We start from the raw sequence: 17,037 nt of genomic DNA, 5'->3' as shown, positions 1-17,037 counted from the left end.
TCAGAAAAAAAGCTGCTGAACAGCTTTCACCCAAAGGAAAAATCACTGTAAGATAAACATGGCGATGAAAAAAAGATTTAGCTTATAAAGACAAAAAGCTAGCACCTAGATCCCAAGTCAACGTGCTGCATTCAGGTCATGCTCCTCCCAAAGCCAGTCTGTTTTGCTGAATAAGAGTGGCAGGACATGCCCTCCTGGCTGGGAGGGTGTCTGGCCGTACTCTGCTGCCCCACTGCACAGTACCTTTAAGGACTTCTGCAGTATTCCAATGGGGAAGCCCTTGGTCGGGTCAGTAGTCAGCCAGAGCCGAAAGTCTGGGTGAGGCTTTGTAATTTTCTCCAGGGCCTTTTCCAGGTTGATGAGCCACCTTACCAAAAGATGACAGTTCTGCAACATTAGCCACTCTCCGCGAACCACCGCATTCTCCAGCATCTGCAAAGCAATCTTAAGAGAGGGGAAGAACAGCCTGTGAGTAACTCTCCCTTTGTCACGTAAGCAAACTGGCTCTGATGGGTTAGTGCAGTGGGTTTCTTCCTGCTAGCAAGCACACTCAGCCTTTTAGTTAGCTTTAGTAGACTTACCAGAATGCTCCTTGCTGAGAACAGACCTTTTCCAATACCACAAGAAGTTGCTTTGAGGTGCTTTTTTAATTCCATTAATTCCTTTTGAAATCAAAAGTCATGCACAGCATTTCAAAAGAGTACAGGAGTGTGCATGGCCCAGAAGAGGGTGAAGAGCAGAGCCTAGGAAGCGGTGGTCTGAATGAATCTACCAGGAATTCTCCCACTGACTGAATTCAGAGCAAATTCACTCAGCTGCTAAGCTTTGGGCACCCCTGCCTTAGTGTCCATAACAAAAAGGAAAGCTACAGGAAAGACAGAATGAGCAGCAGCATATCTTTTTGGTAACAAACACCATGACTTCCAACCAACTCACGTCCAAACACAGAGACACAGGGTCACTGATTAACCTTTGAAAGGCTTCAGGGTAACATCTTTTCAGCTCAACTGTTTTTTAACAGGCAACAATACCATTCTGATTCTGAATCAGCCAATCAGCCAAATACCCCTTTCAGATTACAGGAAAGCATTATTCCCAGGCTGATAAATTGTGTGCTATGTCTGAACCACAAAGTAACACCCTTTAAAATGAAGCAGGCCTTTGGAAAGGAAATTTGAACAGGCCCACAACATTAGGAGCATGATTCACAAGCTAACTTGCTGCACACAGCACATCCCTACCCTCCCACCGAGGTTACCTTTTCTTGGCCTTGTCCCATAGCCAGGAATTTGAGTCTATCCCCTCCAAAGCCTGTCCTCTCAGCCAGTTTCATGAGGTCACTGACAGGATCAGAGCCAGGACTTAAGATAAAAACAACCGGTGAGTAAGGAGTGCTCTGCTCAAAGATAGCTTCAAAGCTGATCACAGGGGGCTGCACATACCTGGTAGGAAAAGACACACAATAAACTGCTAATTTACACAAGAGAATCCATCTTGTATAAAAGATGACTTTTATACAAACATCAAAGCCCACTGCAGACTGCACATGGAAGTGACACAGAGACAAATCACGCTATGTTGTCTAGGCAAATTACAAAGTCATTTACATACTTGATTAGAACTCCAGTTCTGTGTGAAATACCTGAATGGTGTGATTCAGATTTGAAAGAAGAGTGACTTACTTCTCACTCATTGTCAGCGTGACATAGTCCATTACTGCCCGATACAGTCGGTCCACCCGGAAACACCGCAAAAGTAGGAGCTTCTGAAAGTTTGTGAGATTGTTCTGGTACTGCATGGGGAATGGCATCTGCTCCAGAGCATCTGTATCATACCACTGGCAAGAAAAGATGGGAGACAATGCAAATGGATCAAATGGCTCTATCAATTAAATTACTAGGGAAGCAGACAAAAGCAATTTGATTGACAAGGGGCCACATGACACGAGAACAAAGCACAAAGTCAACCAGCTGCAAAGAAATATTAAAAGATCAAGTGAATGTAGAAAATTCAGCTTTTTCAGTATGAAGTATTTAAGTCCAGAAACACATTTGTACTTTCATTTTACGTCAAGTAACTCTCTTAACACACATAAAATAGCATCTCAAGCAAAAAGTATTAACAGATTGCTTACAGAAAGACTTCTTATAAAGCAAGAAGACATGGAATGAAACTAAAGGCAGAACAAATGAAAGACTGTGTTTATAACTAGCCTATAGAACTTACTGCCACAAGAAGATCAAAGTACAAAAATAACAATGAAATGCTGACTGTTGAAATCAACAGCAAAAATTCCACTGACTTCAACAGGGCTAACAACTCATCTAAGACTTTTGACTGGAAAATAAAAAAATCCACAGTATACCAGGAAAGACTGTTTGTTTGTTTGTTTTTTAAATAATAAAGAGCCCTAATTCTTTTGGAAACAAAACAATCACTAACTGAGGTCAAGAAGAAAAGCAAGGCCTTGACAAAAAAGCCAGTGGTGACATGCCTCCTGCCGAGTGCTATGGCACATTGCATCATACTTGAACATCTAATACCAGAAGAAAAACAAGGAGAGAAAACAGGATTGCAGGAAAGCACGTACATTTTTCCATACATCTGGATTTTTTTCCACATCATCTGGAAGAGATTCAAATTTCTCAGGAAATAGTTCAGACAAGCGAATTAGGTCTTCCCAGCCTTGATCTGGAAGCCAATCATACGGTTTCTTTCGTGCACTCTTCTCCAGGGAAATATTGCCTAGTCACATTCAGAAACCAGAGTGAATGTTCGTGTCATAAATACTCCAATACATGACCACACATACAGTCCCACTGCACAGAGGAACCAATTGGAAATTTGTTTCTGGAAGCACTGTAAGATTAAACTGGGCTGCTGAAGAAAAGATGGCATTTTATAAGTGCTTGCAAAAGCCAGAGTTGAACCTTTGCAACCATTTCTAAAATTATTTATACATAGTCAGAAAATATCTAGATTATTTTCTCAGCTCATGTCCTAACAAGTAGGTAATGTGAGATTTGTCAACATCTGCAGAGAAAGATTAGCCTCTTTGCTGTTTAACAAAGAGAAAAAATAGAAATAGCAGAATCCACAATTTGTGTAAACCAGCATAGTTCAGCTGTCTTCAATGGTTGCTCTAGGTGCTAGCTCTTACAGCAACTCATATCTAGTAAAAAATCTATCTTTGAAAGATCTTTTAGCTATTGCTATACATAGCTATATAATTATATATAAATATTCACTTTACCTTTTAAAAAGAACTCAAGTTCTTCTTGTGGAACTCTGCCATCAGCTTGCTCTATCCTGACAGTCATATTAAAGGAGAATAGTAACTTGTGCTTCTCAAACAATCCTACATTAAAAGGACAATATTTTTAAAAATCAGCTGCTAAAACGTGTGGAACTGGAGCAATCTTTAAATCTGTATCCTGCATCTGGTCACCCCACAAAGATCAGGGTGATCAAAGATGGGGCTTTGGATCAGGCTTACAGTCAGAGCAGCACCTGTGAGCTATACCCATGGATGTGAGATCCATATCTGCGATTTACCATTAATAACTGTATTAAGAAAAGCATTTATTGAAACGTTACATTGGTAATATGCATAGTTTCTTCAAAGAGAAATAGCAGGGAGTGAAGTGTAAACCAGGACCAATGCTGAGAACTGAACATTAGTGATTTCACTGTTTGTAGCTTGCCTCTTTAACGTAAACCAACTGAAGGCACAGCTTTTAACAAGCATTTGCACAGCACAGTATCAGCCCATCACTAAATCACACTAACCTGTGCAGCCATAGTTATAGGTGTTGAAAGTCAGTGTATCCATGATGTTTTTTAATCTCTTCAGAAGAATAGGACTGGGCATGGATTTCCGAAGAGACAGTCCAAAAACCTCTAAGAAGGAGACCAGTGAGTACTGATACATGATGTTGACAAGTGCCATTTCAGACAAAACGGAGAATAAAATGGCTCCCCTCCTGGCAGCTGGTCTGTAGCCATCTCGAAGATGATCAATATCCACTGCTGTTGTCTCGGCCAGCTTCAGTTTTTCAATCACCTAGCCATATATTGATTTTATACAAATGTAGTTACTGCGCTGATCCATTGTATGTATATTATATCACGATAAGGAGAGGTATTCAGTGCCTGCCTTGCTATGTTGACTACACAAGGAATCTGGGCAGGTAACCCTACAGAGCAGTATGAATTGTAAAAATCAAAAGTTAGATAAAATTAATCCCACCTGTATATTTATGAAAAGTAAAGGCAAAGATCTACACAGAATCATGAAAGCGGTGTGGGAAAGGCCCTCTGAGTATCTTTAGTTCAACTTTCTGCCCAAAGCTGGACTATGACCACCACTAGATCAGGTCAGCTGTGGTGCTGCCCAGCTACAGCCTGAAAACTTCCAAGGATGGAGATTCTACATCATCTCCAAGTAACAAATATCTTAGTTTTTCATTTCAGGTCTTGTACAACACAAGACAAAGGTTGTTTCAGAGCTGAATGAAATATATCATATGCTTTTTGCTTTAGAACTGTAAACAACCATTACTTTGGTCCTGATATGGACTCTCCTGAAGATAGGATTTGGTTCTCTGATGCAATAAAATACTCCCCATTACTGAAAGATGGAACATACTCATGAGAAAACTCTCCACTTCCTTTCAAACTAATTCCTAGCTTCAAAGGTGAAAGACAAAGCACAATGAAAAAGAAAAGACAATGTTCTATTAGTAGATATCCTTCCAAAAAGCCCAGAGCCGGTACCTCAGTAGCTTTGGATTTTGTCTCTTCCAGGGTTTGCACCAAGTCCAAGTTGTCCAACATGTTTCCTGTGGAAGACGTCAGTTCCCGAAGGAGAGAGTCTTCCAGATCTTTCAGCAAGTTTTTGTTGTCACTTGTCTCCTGGATAAGATGTTCTCTCTGTTCTTCCAATTCCCTTCTTTCATAACCCGTAATGACACTGAGCAACTGATCCTCTAGGCCCTTTAGTGTAACTACAGATACAACACATGTACACAGCACACGGTCTTTTTTTAAACACAAGGCGAGCTTTTACACAATTATTTCATCTCGATCATCTCATAAAACTACAGCAATGCAACAGAGTGACTCTATATCTTAATTCTACCAAAACATCCTAACCTGCCAGATGCAAGAAGAGGTATTTAGCTCAGTTTCAGACTAAAAGAGAGAACTGAGAAGAATTCTCTATTAAATCAGATGCTAAGTATAAGGGAGACTATGAACTTTTTAGTTTCATTGCTGTTCAGACAAACACCCAGGCCCTAAACTTGCACTACAGCATAATCACGGCTTTGTTACTAAATACACACTTTTGCTTACCTGTATAATTGATAACCATAGCTTTGCCAAACACAGAGGGAGAATACTTTGGGTTCGATAATTTGGTGTTCAGGTACAATCTAAAATTACTGTCGTAGTCAACCTCCTTGTCACCCAGGATGATGAATGTTCGCCCCTGTGAAACTTTTATATTCTTCTCTAAGACATTGTCTATCACAGGATCGATGTATTCATCAACACCATGCAACAAGAAAGGGCTTCCATGCTTTATGGCCAGTTCTAGCTGTTTAAGGAAATCTGGGTCATTAAAGGAAGCCATCTGCAAGAGAATAATGGGAAGATATGAAAAGAGAACTGATATTAAATTTGCTGAATGTTATTATTTTACAATAGTTGCCAGCACTAATGAAGTTTGCTCCTTGCTGCTTTTGTCTTTCCTCTTACAGATGATATAAAACTGCACTAGTACAAAACAGTAAAGCTGCTTATTTTTTTCTGATCAGTTGAGAATAATTTCCATTTGGAGAACTATTCTTCAAAGTTCCAACTGCACCTCTGACTGTGTTATTGTCCTACATGGAAACTCCATCCTGGAGCTGAGATGAGACACAAGCTACACCAGCCTTTTGGTTATAGTATTTCTGCATGTACTAAGGCTGGCCAAGATCCCAAACAAGGCATCTGTCCGAAAGAATTGAAGGTCATTAGAACAGTGGTATTTGCTAGCTATTTCAGAGACACAGTAGTCAACATATTTGTCAGTATGTAATTGGTTCCCCATTCAAGGCAACAGGTATTTATGCAGCTTTTAAAACAACCAGTAAAGAGGTAAAAATTATCATTTATCTTTACCCTCAGGTTATTTTTTTCTTCTTTCTTCTTAATCCAATGTAATGCCTGTTGTTGAGGGTCAATACAGAGTGGGAAGCGGCTTGCATATGTTGTCAGGATGCCATTTTGGATAGAGAGCTCATCTGGAGGCAATCCTTGGGAAATCCACCTGAGAACGGAATGGATCAAAGACCAGGCTGGGACAGAAACTTGATGGGAAAGCAGCACACTTTATTTGTCAGTAAAATTATGCCATTTCTCAGCACACAGACACACAAGGAAATGTATAGTCTATGTGATTATGAGAACAGAGTCAAAACTCAGACTGGCTCATTGTATGAGTCATTTGTAACTACACTACTCAAAACACTTTCTGTTGCATTGGGTGAGTAATCCTGCAGTAGTTGAAATATGGGCTACATGGGCACAGGTTCAACTCCAAATTCATTGAAGTCAGTGAAAAGACTCCTGGTGGGCTTTGCGTTAAACACATATTATAGATAACTCCTTAAAAGATCTCCTAAAAAAGTATTCTATGTGTCTAGGTTCAGTGAATGTCCCTGGAGTGTAACGTACAGTAGTTTGTTATAACAAATAGCCTCTGTTAACCAGAAGAAAAATAATTTGTCACCTTATCATCTTTGAGACAGAAAAGTAAAATACGCTCTCTCCATCATGGTTGTGGACCTCCACCCTCAATGCCACTTCTACACCTCCACCCACAATGCTACAGATTCAGATCCAGACTCACTTCACAATTTCACATTCAGTAGTCACTGGGTTCCTTCACTGGACATACCTGCTAACCTCCACCTCATTAGTCAGGAGGCTTTCTAACCTAAATGGTTGACTGAGAGGAATCTCTCGTGAGAGGATATCTTCTTGCCACACTTGATAGATCATTTCATTACGAAACTCCCAGTTGAACGCTCCTTCATAGCTCAGAAAGGCAGCACAGAGTAGACAGTCTCCAAGCAACTTCACCTTTCGTATTTCATAGTCCTCTAATTCCTTTGTCCACCTGATAGAATGATAAGGGAATCCTGGGTCAGTCTGTACCAGGGAGATGGTGTTTATGTGCAGAATTTCCAGCTGCTGCTACTTTAGATGTAGGTTGAGACAGACCCCCACATTTACAATCAATTGTTCTCTCATATTATGATGGCCACAGACACTGAGTTGATCTGAACCTTCTTCCTTTTAATCTGAGTTCACCTTTTTCTTCTGCACTAAAAATTGTTATTATTTTTCAAGAGCTAATGGATATTAGCTTAGAATGGATATTAGGTTTTCTCAGAATCAAACATCACAGGAAGTAGCATTTCAAAAAATATCTCAGTTTGATAGATTTTATCCCTGGCACATGACCCCTGATGTCAAAAATGTCCCTCTTTGTATCTAGACTTACCTCTTGTTCTCAGATCTCAAGCCAAAGATGAGCTTGTCAGCAGCATCTAATCTTCTCTGCATAACCTCTGCTTCGTCTTGTAACTGTTCCTTTTCTTTTATTGCCTCTTGATATTTGTTCCCCAAAGCTTTAAGCTCATCCTGAATGGTAGCCAATTCTGCCTTTATCTTTTCCAGTTCCCGCTTACTTGAGTAATAGTTCCGTTCTAGCCTAGCCACCTACATTATATTATGAAGGAAACATAAGAGTATCAGAGGAAAGAAGGGCTTTGGAGAGAAGACTTAAGTTCTCAAGTTTCTTTTGGCTATTTCAAATATTTCAAAGTGTCCTGGTAATAAACAGTGTAAGCCAAAATTACCAGCGCCATTTCTCACACACCTCTCCCCATCCCAAACATAGGCATCATGGTCCGATACTGTAGTTCCAGAGGATATAAATCTCCTAGAGTTTTGTACCCACAAGGTATATTAAAGCATGTAAGCATTCCTGCTGACATTGGAGGTCAAAAGGACTGTCATTCCATGGCAAAAGGTGTGGTTTTTCTGCTTAATAACAACAATATTAAGACCTCATAAATAGTCAGACTCATCATCTAGTGAATATACTTTCTCAGTAGTCATCTGCATATAATAACTTTTTCTTGAAGAAAGGTTCCCGGCATCATCTGTTGGACATTAGATTTCCTTTGGTAATAGAGCTAACTTTCTAGGCATTCTATAAAAAACTTAATCAAAAGGTCTGTGCTTAAGGGACATGGCTGTTGTGTACTACCAAGCTCTGCTGCCCAAACGCCATGTGTTTTGAAGTCTTTTTTCAGTAGACAGCTACAAACTGTGTTTTTCTAATCGTGTTAGTTTGCAAAATTCCAACTGAACATGTTCTTCTGATTCCTTCAAAGCACTGCTGGGGATGGGAATCCACATCCCAGTATCATGACACAACAAACACAGCAGTTTATAACTGAGTACCTGCCTCACTCCTACTGCGATAGCTTTCCTAAACACCTCTTTTTAAGCACTTCAAAGAGGAGAAATGGGCAGTCTATGAAATTGCGAGTATTATTTTTCTCATCAGGGTCGTGCTTCATACTCCTCTGAATTTGAATCCACACACTTTACCTTTTCTCTCTTTGGCTTGACTTCTTTAACTACGTCACAGTAGCTCATCACTGCTTCAACAAACTTTAACATTCCCAGTCCTGCTCTGCTAACAAGTTCCATTTCAGTGAAGGTAGTGTTAAGATTCTTTAACAGAGCTAAATGGGCAAACAGAAAAATATTGCACATGAGTTGAATTACAGTGCAGAAATCCTCAGAGAAATAGCTTTCCCTACCAGCAATATGAAGTAATGCTGTGACAGACAACATGAAACTTTTGTCAGAATATTAAAAAGACTCTGACTTTAGGATGAAGCTACTGAGCTGTAACAATACACGCACAATATTGCTAGTGATATCTCAAGATCTTTCTCTAAGAGGGATTGCATTCAGTTGTTCAGCACATGTCAAGATCATGGTTTGTTTTCTTTGTTTGCAGTCAGATGCAAATTTTGTTCAAAGGGCCAAATTCCCCTCTTAAAAGAACTACCCTGGATTACACCCTCGCAAGCATGTGCAGTTTGGCCCATAAGATTTTGATATGGCTTATCTTTCCATTCTGTATGTATCACATTTTATTTGTCACAACATGGAGAGGTCATAATGCTACTTTCTCAGTGGTTAAAAGCAGACAGCAGGCCTGCTCAGCTGTCCTGCTTGTTTCTTGTCTGTTCTAAACTGAAGTGTGTAAAACCCCAGCTAAGATATAACCTGGATGGAACACACAGCAGAAGGTCTTTGAACTCTGAAAAATCCAGTCACTCCAACAGTGCAACATCTGCAGCATTGTGGACAGTGCTGTCCCTTTGCACAAAGTGAATCCCACCCTCCCAACCACCACTGGAAGGATCACCACTGACATGGCTAATCACATTACCAAGAGCCTACGTTCACTTCAAGTATACAGAGCAGTAATTTACCTCGGACAGATTTCACTTGGCTCTGAGTAATTCCATCAAAATCTATCTCCATCAGGGATCGCAGGAAATTTGCCTCAGACATCATTCCTTTGGCTGTCTTCCAGTTTAATTCTTTGTAACCTCTCATTATAAGGACACATTCCAAAACAGCCTGCACCTGCTTAGGGGGTTTTGCAAAGGATCTAGAAAACAGACGAAGGAGACAGTGGAGGAGAAAAAGGAGGAGACAAAGCACGCAATGCCAGGCACAGGTACTTCCCATTAAGAGAGTCATTGCAACACAAAAAGAGCTAGTACATAAGACATCCTACACAGAGTGAAAAAGATGATCCAGGCCAGACAAGAAATTAGTAACTAGTCAAAAGCTCAAAACCGATTCTTACATTCAGACAATTTGATGAATGAAATACTAAAGGATTTCAACAATGGAAGACCTAAAATCCTGAGCCTTGATTTTCTTCCCTATGGCAGTGAAGTGGTTGTCCCCTGGGAGAAGCAGTACAGGAAGGATCCAGAGATATACCAGAGAAAGGAACCTAACAAGTGTGACAGGGAAGGGAGAGCTGTTGCTATTTCAGGGAGAGCCAAGGACTGGATGTGCTTTTATATCTATCCCCAAAACCAATATTTATTATAAAAACACAGAGAGAAGTTAACTCAGCAGAGAAATACATTTTCATGCTATCAAAGCATCCCTAAAAAATAACTGGTATGTGTTCCTATTCACACAGAATAAAAACAGAGGAGGAGCGAAGGGATTTGGACAGTCACTGCTCAGGCAAAAACCATAGCAGTTTCTAGTCCATCAGACACAGATTAAAGAAATATGGGGAACACATCAAACAAAGGATTGCAAGAACAGGCTTAGGGGAAGCCCTCGGCTAGGCATCAGGGGATTCTCTTTGTGAGCTCTGTACCTGGACAACTGATGTCCTGACCTTCACCCATACACCATGCAGGTGAGAAAGGTGAGGCTGAGGCTCAAATCCTGTAAACAAGGGTCTCAGTGAATTTCCAAGAGTTTATGCTACTGTACATCCAAATGAGTCACCTGATCTCAGTAACATCAGACTTGTCAAGCTTCTGAAGCTCCAGTTTGGCAGCTTCTAAAATAGGCATGACTTCAGCCAAAGCTGTCTCAGCAGCCGCCTTCTCGATGGCAATAATCTTATTCTGTTCCTGTATCTCCATAGCTTTTTCTTCAGCCAGTTTTTTCTTCTCCTCAGCTAGGAATTGTAAAGGCAAGACAATAAATGGATTATCCAGATTTGTACACAGAACATATACTAATATAGATTTGCTCTTGGCTGAAAACCAGAAATTACAGTCAACTCAGTATCTTTTTGTTGCTAGCTTGCCAATATTTACAGTTCCATCACCAGGTTAGAAACACTGTTAATGTTCCACACAACAGCATACATAATTTCTTTTCCTCCCATGCTTCCCTCTGCTATTCCTTTAATAGTAATTTTCCGAATCAGAAGGTCCCTTTCTTGCTAATGCCTCTTTCCCATATTATGTCCCACACCTCAGAAAGGGAAGGCAAAAGCAGGCAAACGTAGTGTTGAGCTGTGTAAAGTACTGTAGGCCAAATATACAGCAAAGACGGTAACCTGGGCAAGACAGCAGACCTGCTCTTCTAGCATGACACTAGATCAGCACAGAGAGAACAAGAGGGTTACCTCTATAGGCAGCTGGAGCTCTTAGAGGGTCTCCCAACCCAACGCAAAACAGACTATGGGAACCTTGCTTAGCCTGTGGGACATTTCAGTAGTTGTAAACTACCTACCTACTTCTGTGTTTGCTGAAATCTCTTGTAACAAAGACTCACAAGCAGCTGATTTTTCTGCTAGCACAATCTTTTGCTCAGCAAGTTTCTTGTTCAGCTCAACCAGCTGTATACTAGCTTCCTTCAGTTTAACTAAGCCCCTATCCAGCCGTTTACATTGTGCTAGGTGGAAAAAAAGGGAGAAACGTTAGTGATTCATTGATTTTGTACTATCACACAGCAAGAGACAATCTCACAGAAGGTAAATACAGATGCACTTTGCAGCAAAGCAACCCCGGCTATGAAAGGCAAATGACTCAAAGATTCTTTCCTCCCCTACAGCTTCCACTCAAGATGGAGTTAATGTCACTTGAGCTGCCACATAGTGGCCCTGCACCACAATTTACTTTCCATATAACACTGTTCGTGTTTTATCCTCTTCCCATATTTCAGTGCCCACTGAAGGTATAAATAAGAATTGCTGCTTGAGGAAAAATGTCAAACCTTGAGCTAGCCCGAGCTGGTATTAGATCTAATCAGGCACTTCCCCAAGCAGAGGAGAGTCTAGTTTGGAGATTCTCGTTCAGGTTCATGCACAAAAGAATTTGAGGAGAGCCTACTGTTTGACAGACAGAGCCGGAGCATTCACGTGTGGCCAGGATATTGGTCCAACACCAAAACCAGATGCCAGCACAGCATTTGAGATAGTAATGATAAAATAATTTTTGCATCATGTGGGTAATATGTGGGATTCTCACCATATTTTTTTTCTTTTTAAAATATTGAAATCACTTATTAAGAAATAGAAAACATCCACACAGCCTTACCTAAAATGAACTCGTTTTTCTCCTCCAGCACTTTTGAATAAGTATGCATAAAATCCAGGTAATTCTTTGGTGTGACATGGTTGCTACGTCTCAGTTTCTGCAGAAACCTCTTGCTGAAATCCCCTACAGTTTCATGCACCATGACCATGTGCTCAATCACTGACTTGGAGCTCTCTGATGGGATGCGTCTGCTATTTCCTAAAATTTGGCAGAAGAAATAAAACATTTCAAAGGTTTTGTTGGGGTTTTTTAAGAGTCTGCCATTTACTGTCTGTCTTATGTACATCTAAGCCAGGCACAAAAAGTCTTTTCTGGGGCAAAAAGCAAGACCAAGGCAGACTCAGAAGAGAACCTTGACCTCCTGGTAGGCAGGCCACATTGTCCGCAGAGTTGGAAACTTGAATTTTAGCAATTTTAAAAATCTATTTGAGTAAGAAGTGTCCATCCAAAAACATTTTTCGACTGGGATTTTGCATCATCCTTTTAGACTCAGGGTAACAAGCACGATGGGAAATCAAATTATGAAATCTACAATAACTGAAAAGTAGAGAGTATATTGCTTAGGCTATCCCAAGGGTTAATGGGTTGAAATACTGACATTTTACATACCAACAAAGGATTGTGCAACTGCATACAAGGCCTGGGGGGGCCAGGGCAAGAACCAGTCAATCCCAGTGTTGTTGACAAGACCTTAAAATAAAAGGATAGTGTTATGTGAAAAATTCCTTTGTGAAACTAGACCCTAATCTGCCAGGCAGTCCAATGCTTAACTTTATTTGCATCAAGAATCTGCAGGATCTGTCTTATCTGACTCCTGATTAGCAACAATATTTAGCACTAAGTCAATGCCTCCGCTTTGATAGTAAACAATCAACTTTGCACCTGTGTCCTGCTAACCCCATTGTACTATTCTTTGGGCTGTACTATTGTACCGGATGCAAGTCAGGAGCTGCAACAAAGTATTTTAATGCCCGGGTTAGGATTCCCACCCATACCCATCTTTCATGTGTCTCTTCAGTCTCCCAGGACTCCTTTCAGCCACCTGCTGAAGCACAGCATCCATCAGGCTCAGGTGTTTTTCCTCTCAGTGGGTGTCCCCATCACCGTGCCCTGTTTTGGCTTTGGATACAAAAATGTTTCTCTTACCACCACCCTAGTTTCATAATGATTTAATACCATGCGTTCTTCTGTAAACTACAGAAGAGATGCTGCAGATATAGCCTATATATTTCTAGTTCAGTGAGGATGACCAATTGATTTCTATCTGTTCAGCTGGAAAATGAACTGATCTGGTAAATACTAATCAATAATACTTACTGATATGTGGTAATTAACTGGAAAAAAATCATGCACTGCAAATCCTTAATCATGAAACCTGCTCTGCTTAGCTTTAGCTGCCCGACATCTGAGTGTCCACTGGAGATTTTCTCTTGCCTGCAAACCTGTATTTCACAGGGAAGGGACTAAGCAGTGTGTACAGCTGATACCTGGGAAATTTCTGCACCATGTTCTCAGACCATCCCCAACTGGGGACATGCCCAGGACAACATGAAGGTTGCTTGCACATTTGTTTACAAAATATTGCCAGACACTCTCTTTAGTTGGGTTCACACCAGCTTTAGTAGCTTCATCTCCAATCTGACTTAGTATAGTGTCTTTTTCATCATCTGGAAAAAGGGCTGGCACCATTCCTGTAACATAAGGACAGAAGAATGCTAGTGAGAACAGCCAGTAAGAGAAAACCATATGGCTGGCAATATGGCAGACGAGAAACCAGAGTCACAGGTTTTAAACATAGTTCTGAAAAAATTATTCTGGTGGTTTTGAATGAACTTATTAACCTCTCTGTGCTTCTCCTCCTCCCCTCAGCCCCCATGGAAAATAGACAGGCAGTACTTAGGATGATGCAAGGGGATTTAGAGGAAGAATTAATTCAGTTTTGTTTGCGCCTCAGCAACATATACAAAATGTCACAAGAACATAAAGTGATATTAACTCTGCAAAGAAAATCTTCATTAGTGTCTACAGAGCATCAGCTCACATTTTCATTCTGTCAATCACATGGCAAATATTGCATAAGTTACCTAATGACAGACATTAGCAGACCAGGAACAGGGAAAACTAGACCAAGGAAAGGGATAAGATTTAACACATCTGCTTTCAGATCAGACTGTGCAGGAACTTCTACAGAGCGGGTGGTCACACAGTGCCAGCTGCTGCTCATATTCAGCTGCTGCAAACACTAAAAGATATTAAACTACACTTTAGGAGATACATATATATATAAGCAGTTGCTGCAGTTCAGGTGAATGCTATTCAAAAGACAATGGGACAAAACTTGGGTCTGTGGCCAAATGCAGCTGAAGTTATACCTCAAGTCTTGGAAGAAATCTGAGACTCCTGCAACATCGTGATCAGCATGAATTAACCCTATGGCCTTCCCAGATACATATAAATGACTGTAAGAAGATGCCAAAAAGCCATTATTAAGGCCAAGATCATTTCAGGTAGTACTGAAAGGTGTAACTAACTAAAGCAGCAGAGGACACGGGGTGAAACAGTAATAGCTGGATCAAGGGTACATTTGAGATTATGAGTCACAAGTAGATACTGAGCCAGAGTTAATTGAGGCTGCCTGTGCCACCTGAAGTTAACATGTTGTTGATGAGCTCCAGGAAACTCTCTTCTGCTACATGGGCATCTGTAAACAAGAAGACCATTGACTTGTTCTCAATACCCAGCTTCTGGTACAAATTTTTCAAATCTTCTCGGAAACTATTTTCTCCATATCCTCGACTCAAGATGATCTCAAATACCTAAGGATGCAAACATATACTGAGAAGACATAGGTGGACCCAAGACATGATGGTAACTCTGAATTTCAATTAGACTGGATCAAGGGTTTTTGTTTGGCCCCTATCATCAGTAAATGTGTAAGTATAAAAAAATTATGCATGTCACTCTTTTTAAAAACTACATTTGTACAACCCTGCAGGACTGCATTTTCAAAATTGCTTTGTGTTCATCCTCCTTTTTGGTTCTTCCCTTCCAAGTCTCTGTAAAAGACTGAACGTACCTCTGAGAGAAGAACACTCCTTATCTGAAATATTACAGTATCAATCACAAGGTTCCTCAAGCAGCACTGGAGTGCTGCTGTAAGACAAGTAACAAAAGCAGTAGTTAGGGACTATTAGTTATTCACCACCAAACCCATACTTGCTTTCTGTCCCCAGCGCCAAAACCCAGATTCAGGCACTATCAGCTTCCTGCCCAAGTCACCCACAGCCATCATCTTACACCTCCTGGCAACCACCTCACCTTGTTTTTCTCTCCACAGAGAAGAGATGATCTTGTCTTGACTGACTTCCCTCCCCCTGCCCCCACCAATTTAATCCTGATCACAATATGGCTTTCCTTGTCTTGTTTCACTGCAAAGATGGAGGGTCACTAACTTCACATCCAGCTGTATAGGCAGCCAGTCTTGTTAGAGACTGCTTTCCTGAGCCTCCCACTCCTATGAGCAGGGCATGCCCACGATCCATCCGTATGACGCGATGTACATGGATTAAGTGCTCCAAAGCATCATCAAAAAGAACCAGATTCATTTTAATATTAACTTCATTATATTCCTCCAAAATCTCCTGCAAAGAAAGGTGGACCGAATGTTGATAGGAGCCCAATGAAACAATTAATAACATTAATAAAATAACAACCCATTTAGCAGCATTATTGCTTTCCCCTTCCTCAGAGGAAATAAACTATTGGAAAACACTGCTGACTCTGTAGCTGATCCTCAATTTTCCTTACTGCAGACCCCAAATGGGTAACGGTACACATAAAACACTATGTGCACACAGAAAGAGAACAGATTTCCTACTCTTGGAGGCAGGCTCCTGCCCATTCCTCAGGAACAGAGACAGAATCAGGCACAGTTCCAACCTAATACACACTACCTGAAACAGAGCTTTTGCTGCATCATAGTCTTGGACATCTTCATAAATACGAGGTTCTCCTTCATTCAGTGCCATTCTGAAATCTCCAAAAAGAATAGGATCCCGCATGGCCTGCTCCAAGTCATCTCTGAAATTCTCTTCAATCAGTTTTTTTATATGTCCTTGTACCTTTAAGGATATGCAGTGTGTCAGGCAACACAACAAAGTGGATGATTCTGAATTCAGTAACATGTAGAAGGGTGATAATGCAGATTCTTGCTCAAATACTGACTGATTTCAAGGGGATACTTATGTCACTAGAAGATCCAAAGGCCACAGCCTTGTATTGTGTTCTATATTTGATCTATAATGATCTAATAAGCGGTTCAAGAACCATTCAAGCCAATGGACTGCAGAAGTTTAAGATGGAAAAGAATAAGCCTGTTAAAAAAATACCTTCTCATATATTGGTGTAAATATTATATTAATAAACTGTCCTTCTCAGCATTCATAGATGTCTCGCCACCAAGTTTTCTCACAAATCTTGTAAGTCTGAATGAATGTACAAATTAAAGAAAAGTTGCAATATAATTTAGCTGGAAATGTATCCTTGTATGTTAGAGGAGAAAGTTCTAAGCAGAAAAATCTGAAGCTGCCTTAATCTACTTCTTCTCATCTAAGCAAGTTGCTTCGCAAGTTGCTTACATGTAAGTAAACTTTACCCCAATTCCTCCACTAATTCTCAAGGTGTAAATTGGCGTCATTCTCCCTTGTGTTTTAAGATATAATTTGGAGCATTTTCCAGTTTGCATAACAGCCAAACTGAATCCATTGTTTAAGGACTTGGCTCTTATCCTTCTTTTTCCTACGTGACTGTATAGTCACATTCTGATACAATCTTTCCTAAAGGAAAATACTTACTTGAAGTGATTTCCTGA

General features: G+C 40.5%; 1 protein-coding gene across 2 annotated transcripts in view; it reads right to left on the bottom strand.

The window, feature by feature from the left end:
* Positions 1 to 17,037, bottom strand: part of DNAH10 (dynein axonemal heavy chain 10) — a 58,043-nt gene that overhangs the window by 6,474 nt on the left and 34,532 nt on the right. For both annotated transcript variants that reach the window (XM_075110364.1, XM_075110365.1), the window contains 21 exons: positions 16,121 to 16,288; positions 15,620 to 15,808; positions 14,812 to 14,983; positions 13,655 to 13,858; positions 12,777 to 12,857; positions 12,168 to 12,365; positions 11,362 to 11,523; positions 10,624 to 10,798; positions 9,573 to 9,754; positions 8,674 to 8,810; positions 7,556 to 7,773; positions 6,947 to 7,168; positions 6,169 to 6,316; positions 5,356 to 5,635; positions 4,777 to 5,006; positions 3,790 to 4,063; positions 3,254 to 3,358; positions 2,591 to 2,745; positions 1,683 to 1,837; positions 1,259 to 1,442; positions 244 to 444 (listed from right to left, as the gene is read on the bottom strand). In XM_075110364.1, coding sequence (XP_074966465.1) covers positions 244 to 444; positions 1,259 to 1,442; positions 1,683 to 1,837; positions 2,591 to 2,745; positions 3,254 to 3,358; positions 3,790 to 4,063; positions 4,777 to 5,006; positions 5,356 to 5,635; positions 6,169 to 6,316; positions 6,947 to 7,168; positions 7,556 to 7,773; positions 8,674 to 8,810; positions 9,573 to 9,754; positions 10,624 to 10,798; positions 11,362 to 11,523; positions 12,168 to 12,365; positions 12,777 to 12,857; positions 13,655 to 13,858; positions 14,812 to 14,983; positions 15,620 to 15,808; positions 16,121 to 16,288 — 3,840 coding nt within the window. The remainder of the gene's footprint in view (positions 1 to 243; positions 445 to 1,258; positions 1,443 to 1,682; positions 1,838 to 2,590; positions 2,746 to 3,253; positions 3,359 to 3,789; positions 4,064 to 4,776; positions 5,007 to 5,355; positions 5,636 to 6,168; positions 6,317 to 6,946; positions 7,169 to 7,555; positions 7,774 to 8,673; positions 8,811 to 9,572; positions 9,755 to 10,623; positions 10,799 to 11,361; positions 11,524 to 12,167; positions 12,366 to 12,776; positions 12,858 to 13,654; positions 13,859 to 14,811; positions 14,984 to 15,619; positions 15,809 to 16,120; positions 16,289 to 17,037) is intronic.

Source organism: Phalacrocorax aristotelis, chromosome 15 (assembly GCF_949628215.1).
Source record: "Phalacrocorax aristotelis chromosome 15, bGulAri2.1, whole genome shotgun sequence".
Classification (NCBI taxonomy): domain Eukaryota; kingdom Metazoa; phylum Chordata; class Aves; order Suliformes; family Phalacrocoracidae; genus Phalacrocorax; species Phalacrocorax aristotelis.
Note: the sequence above shows the minus strand (reverse complement) of the source record. Positions and strands in the feature narration are given on the sequence as shown.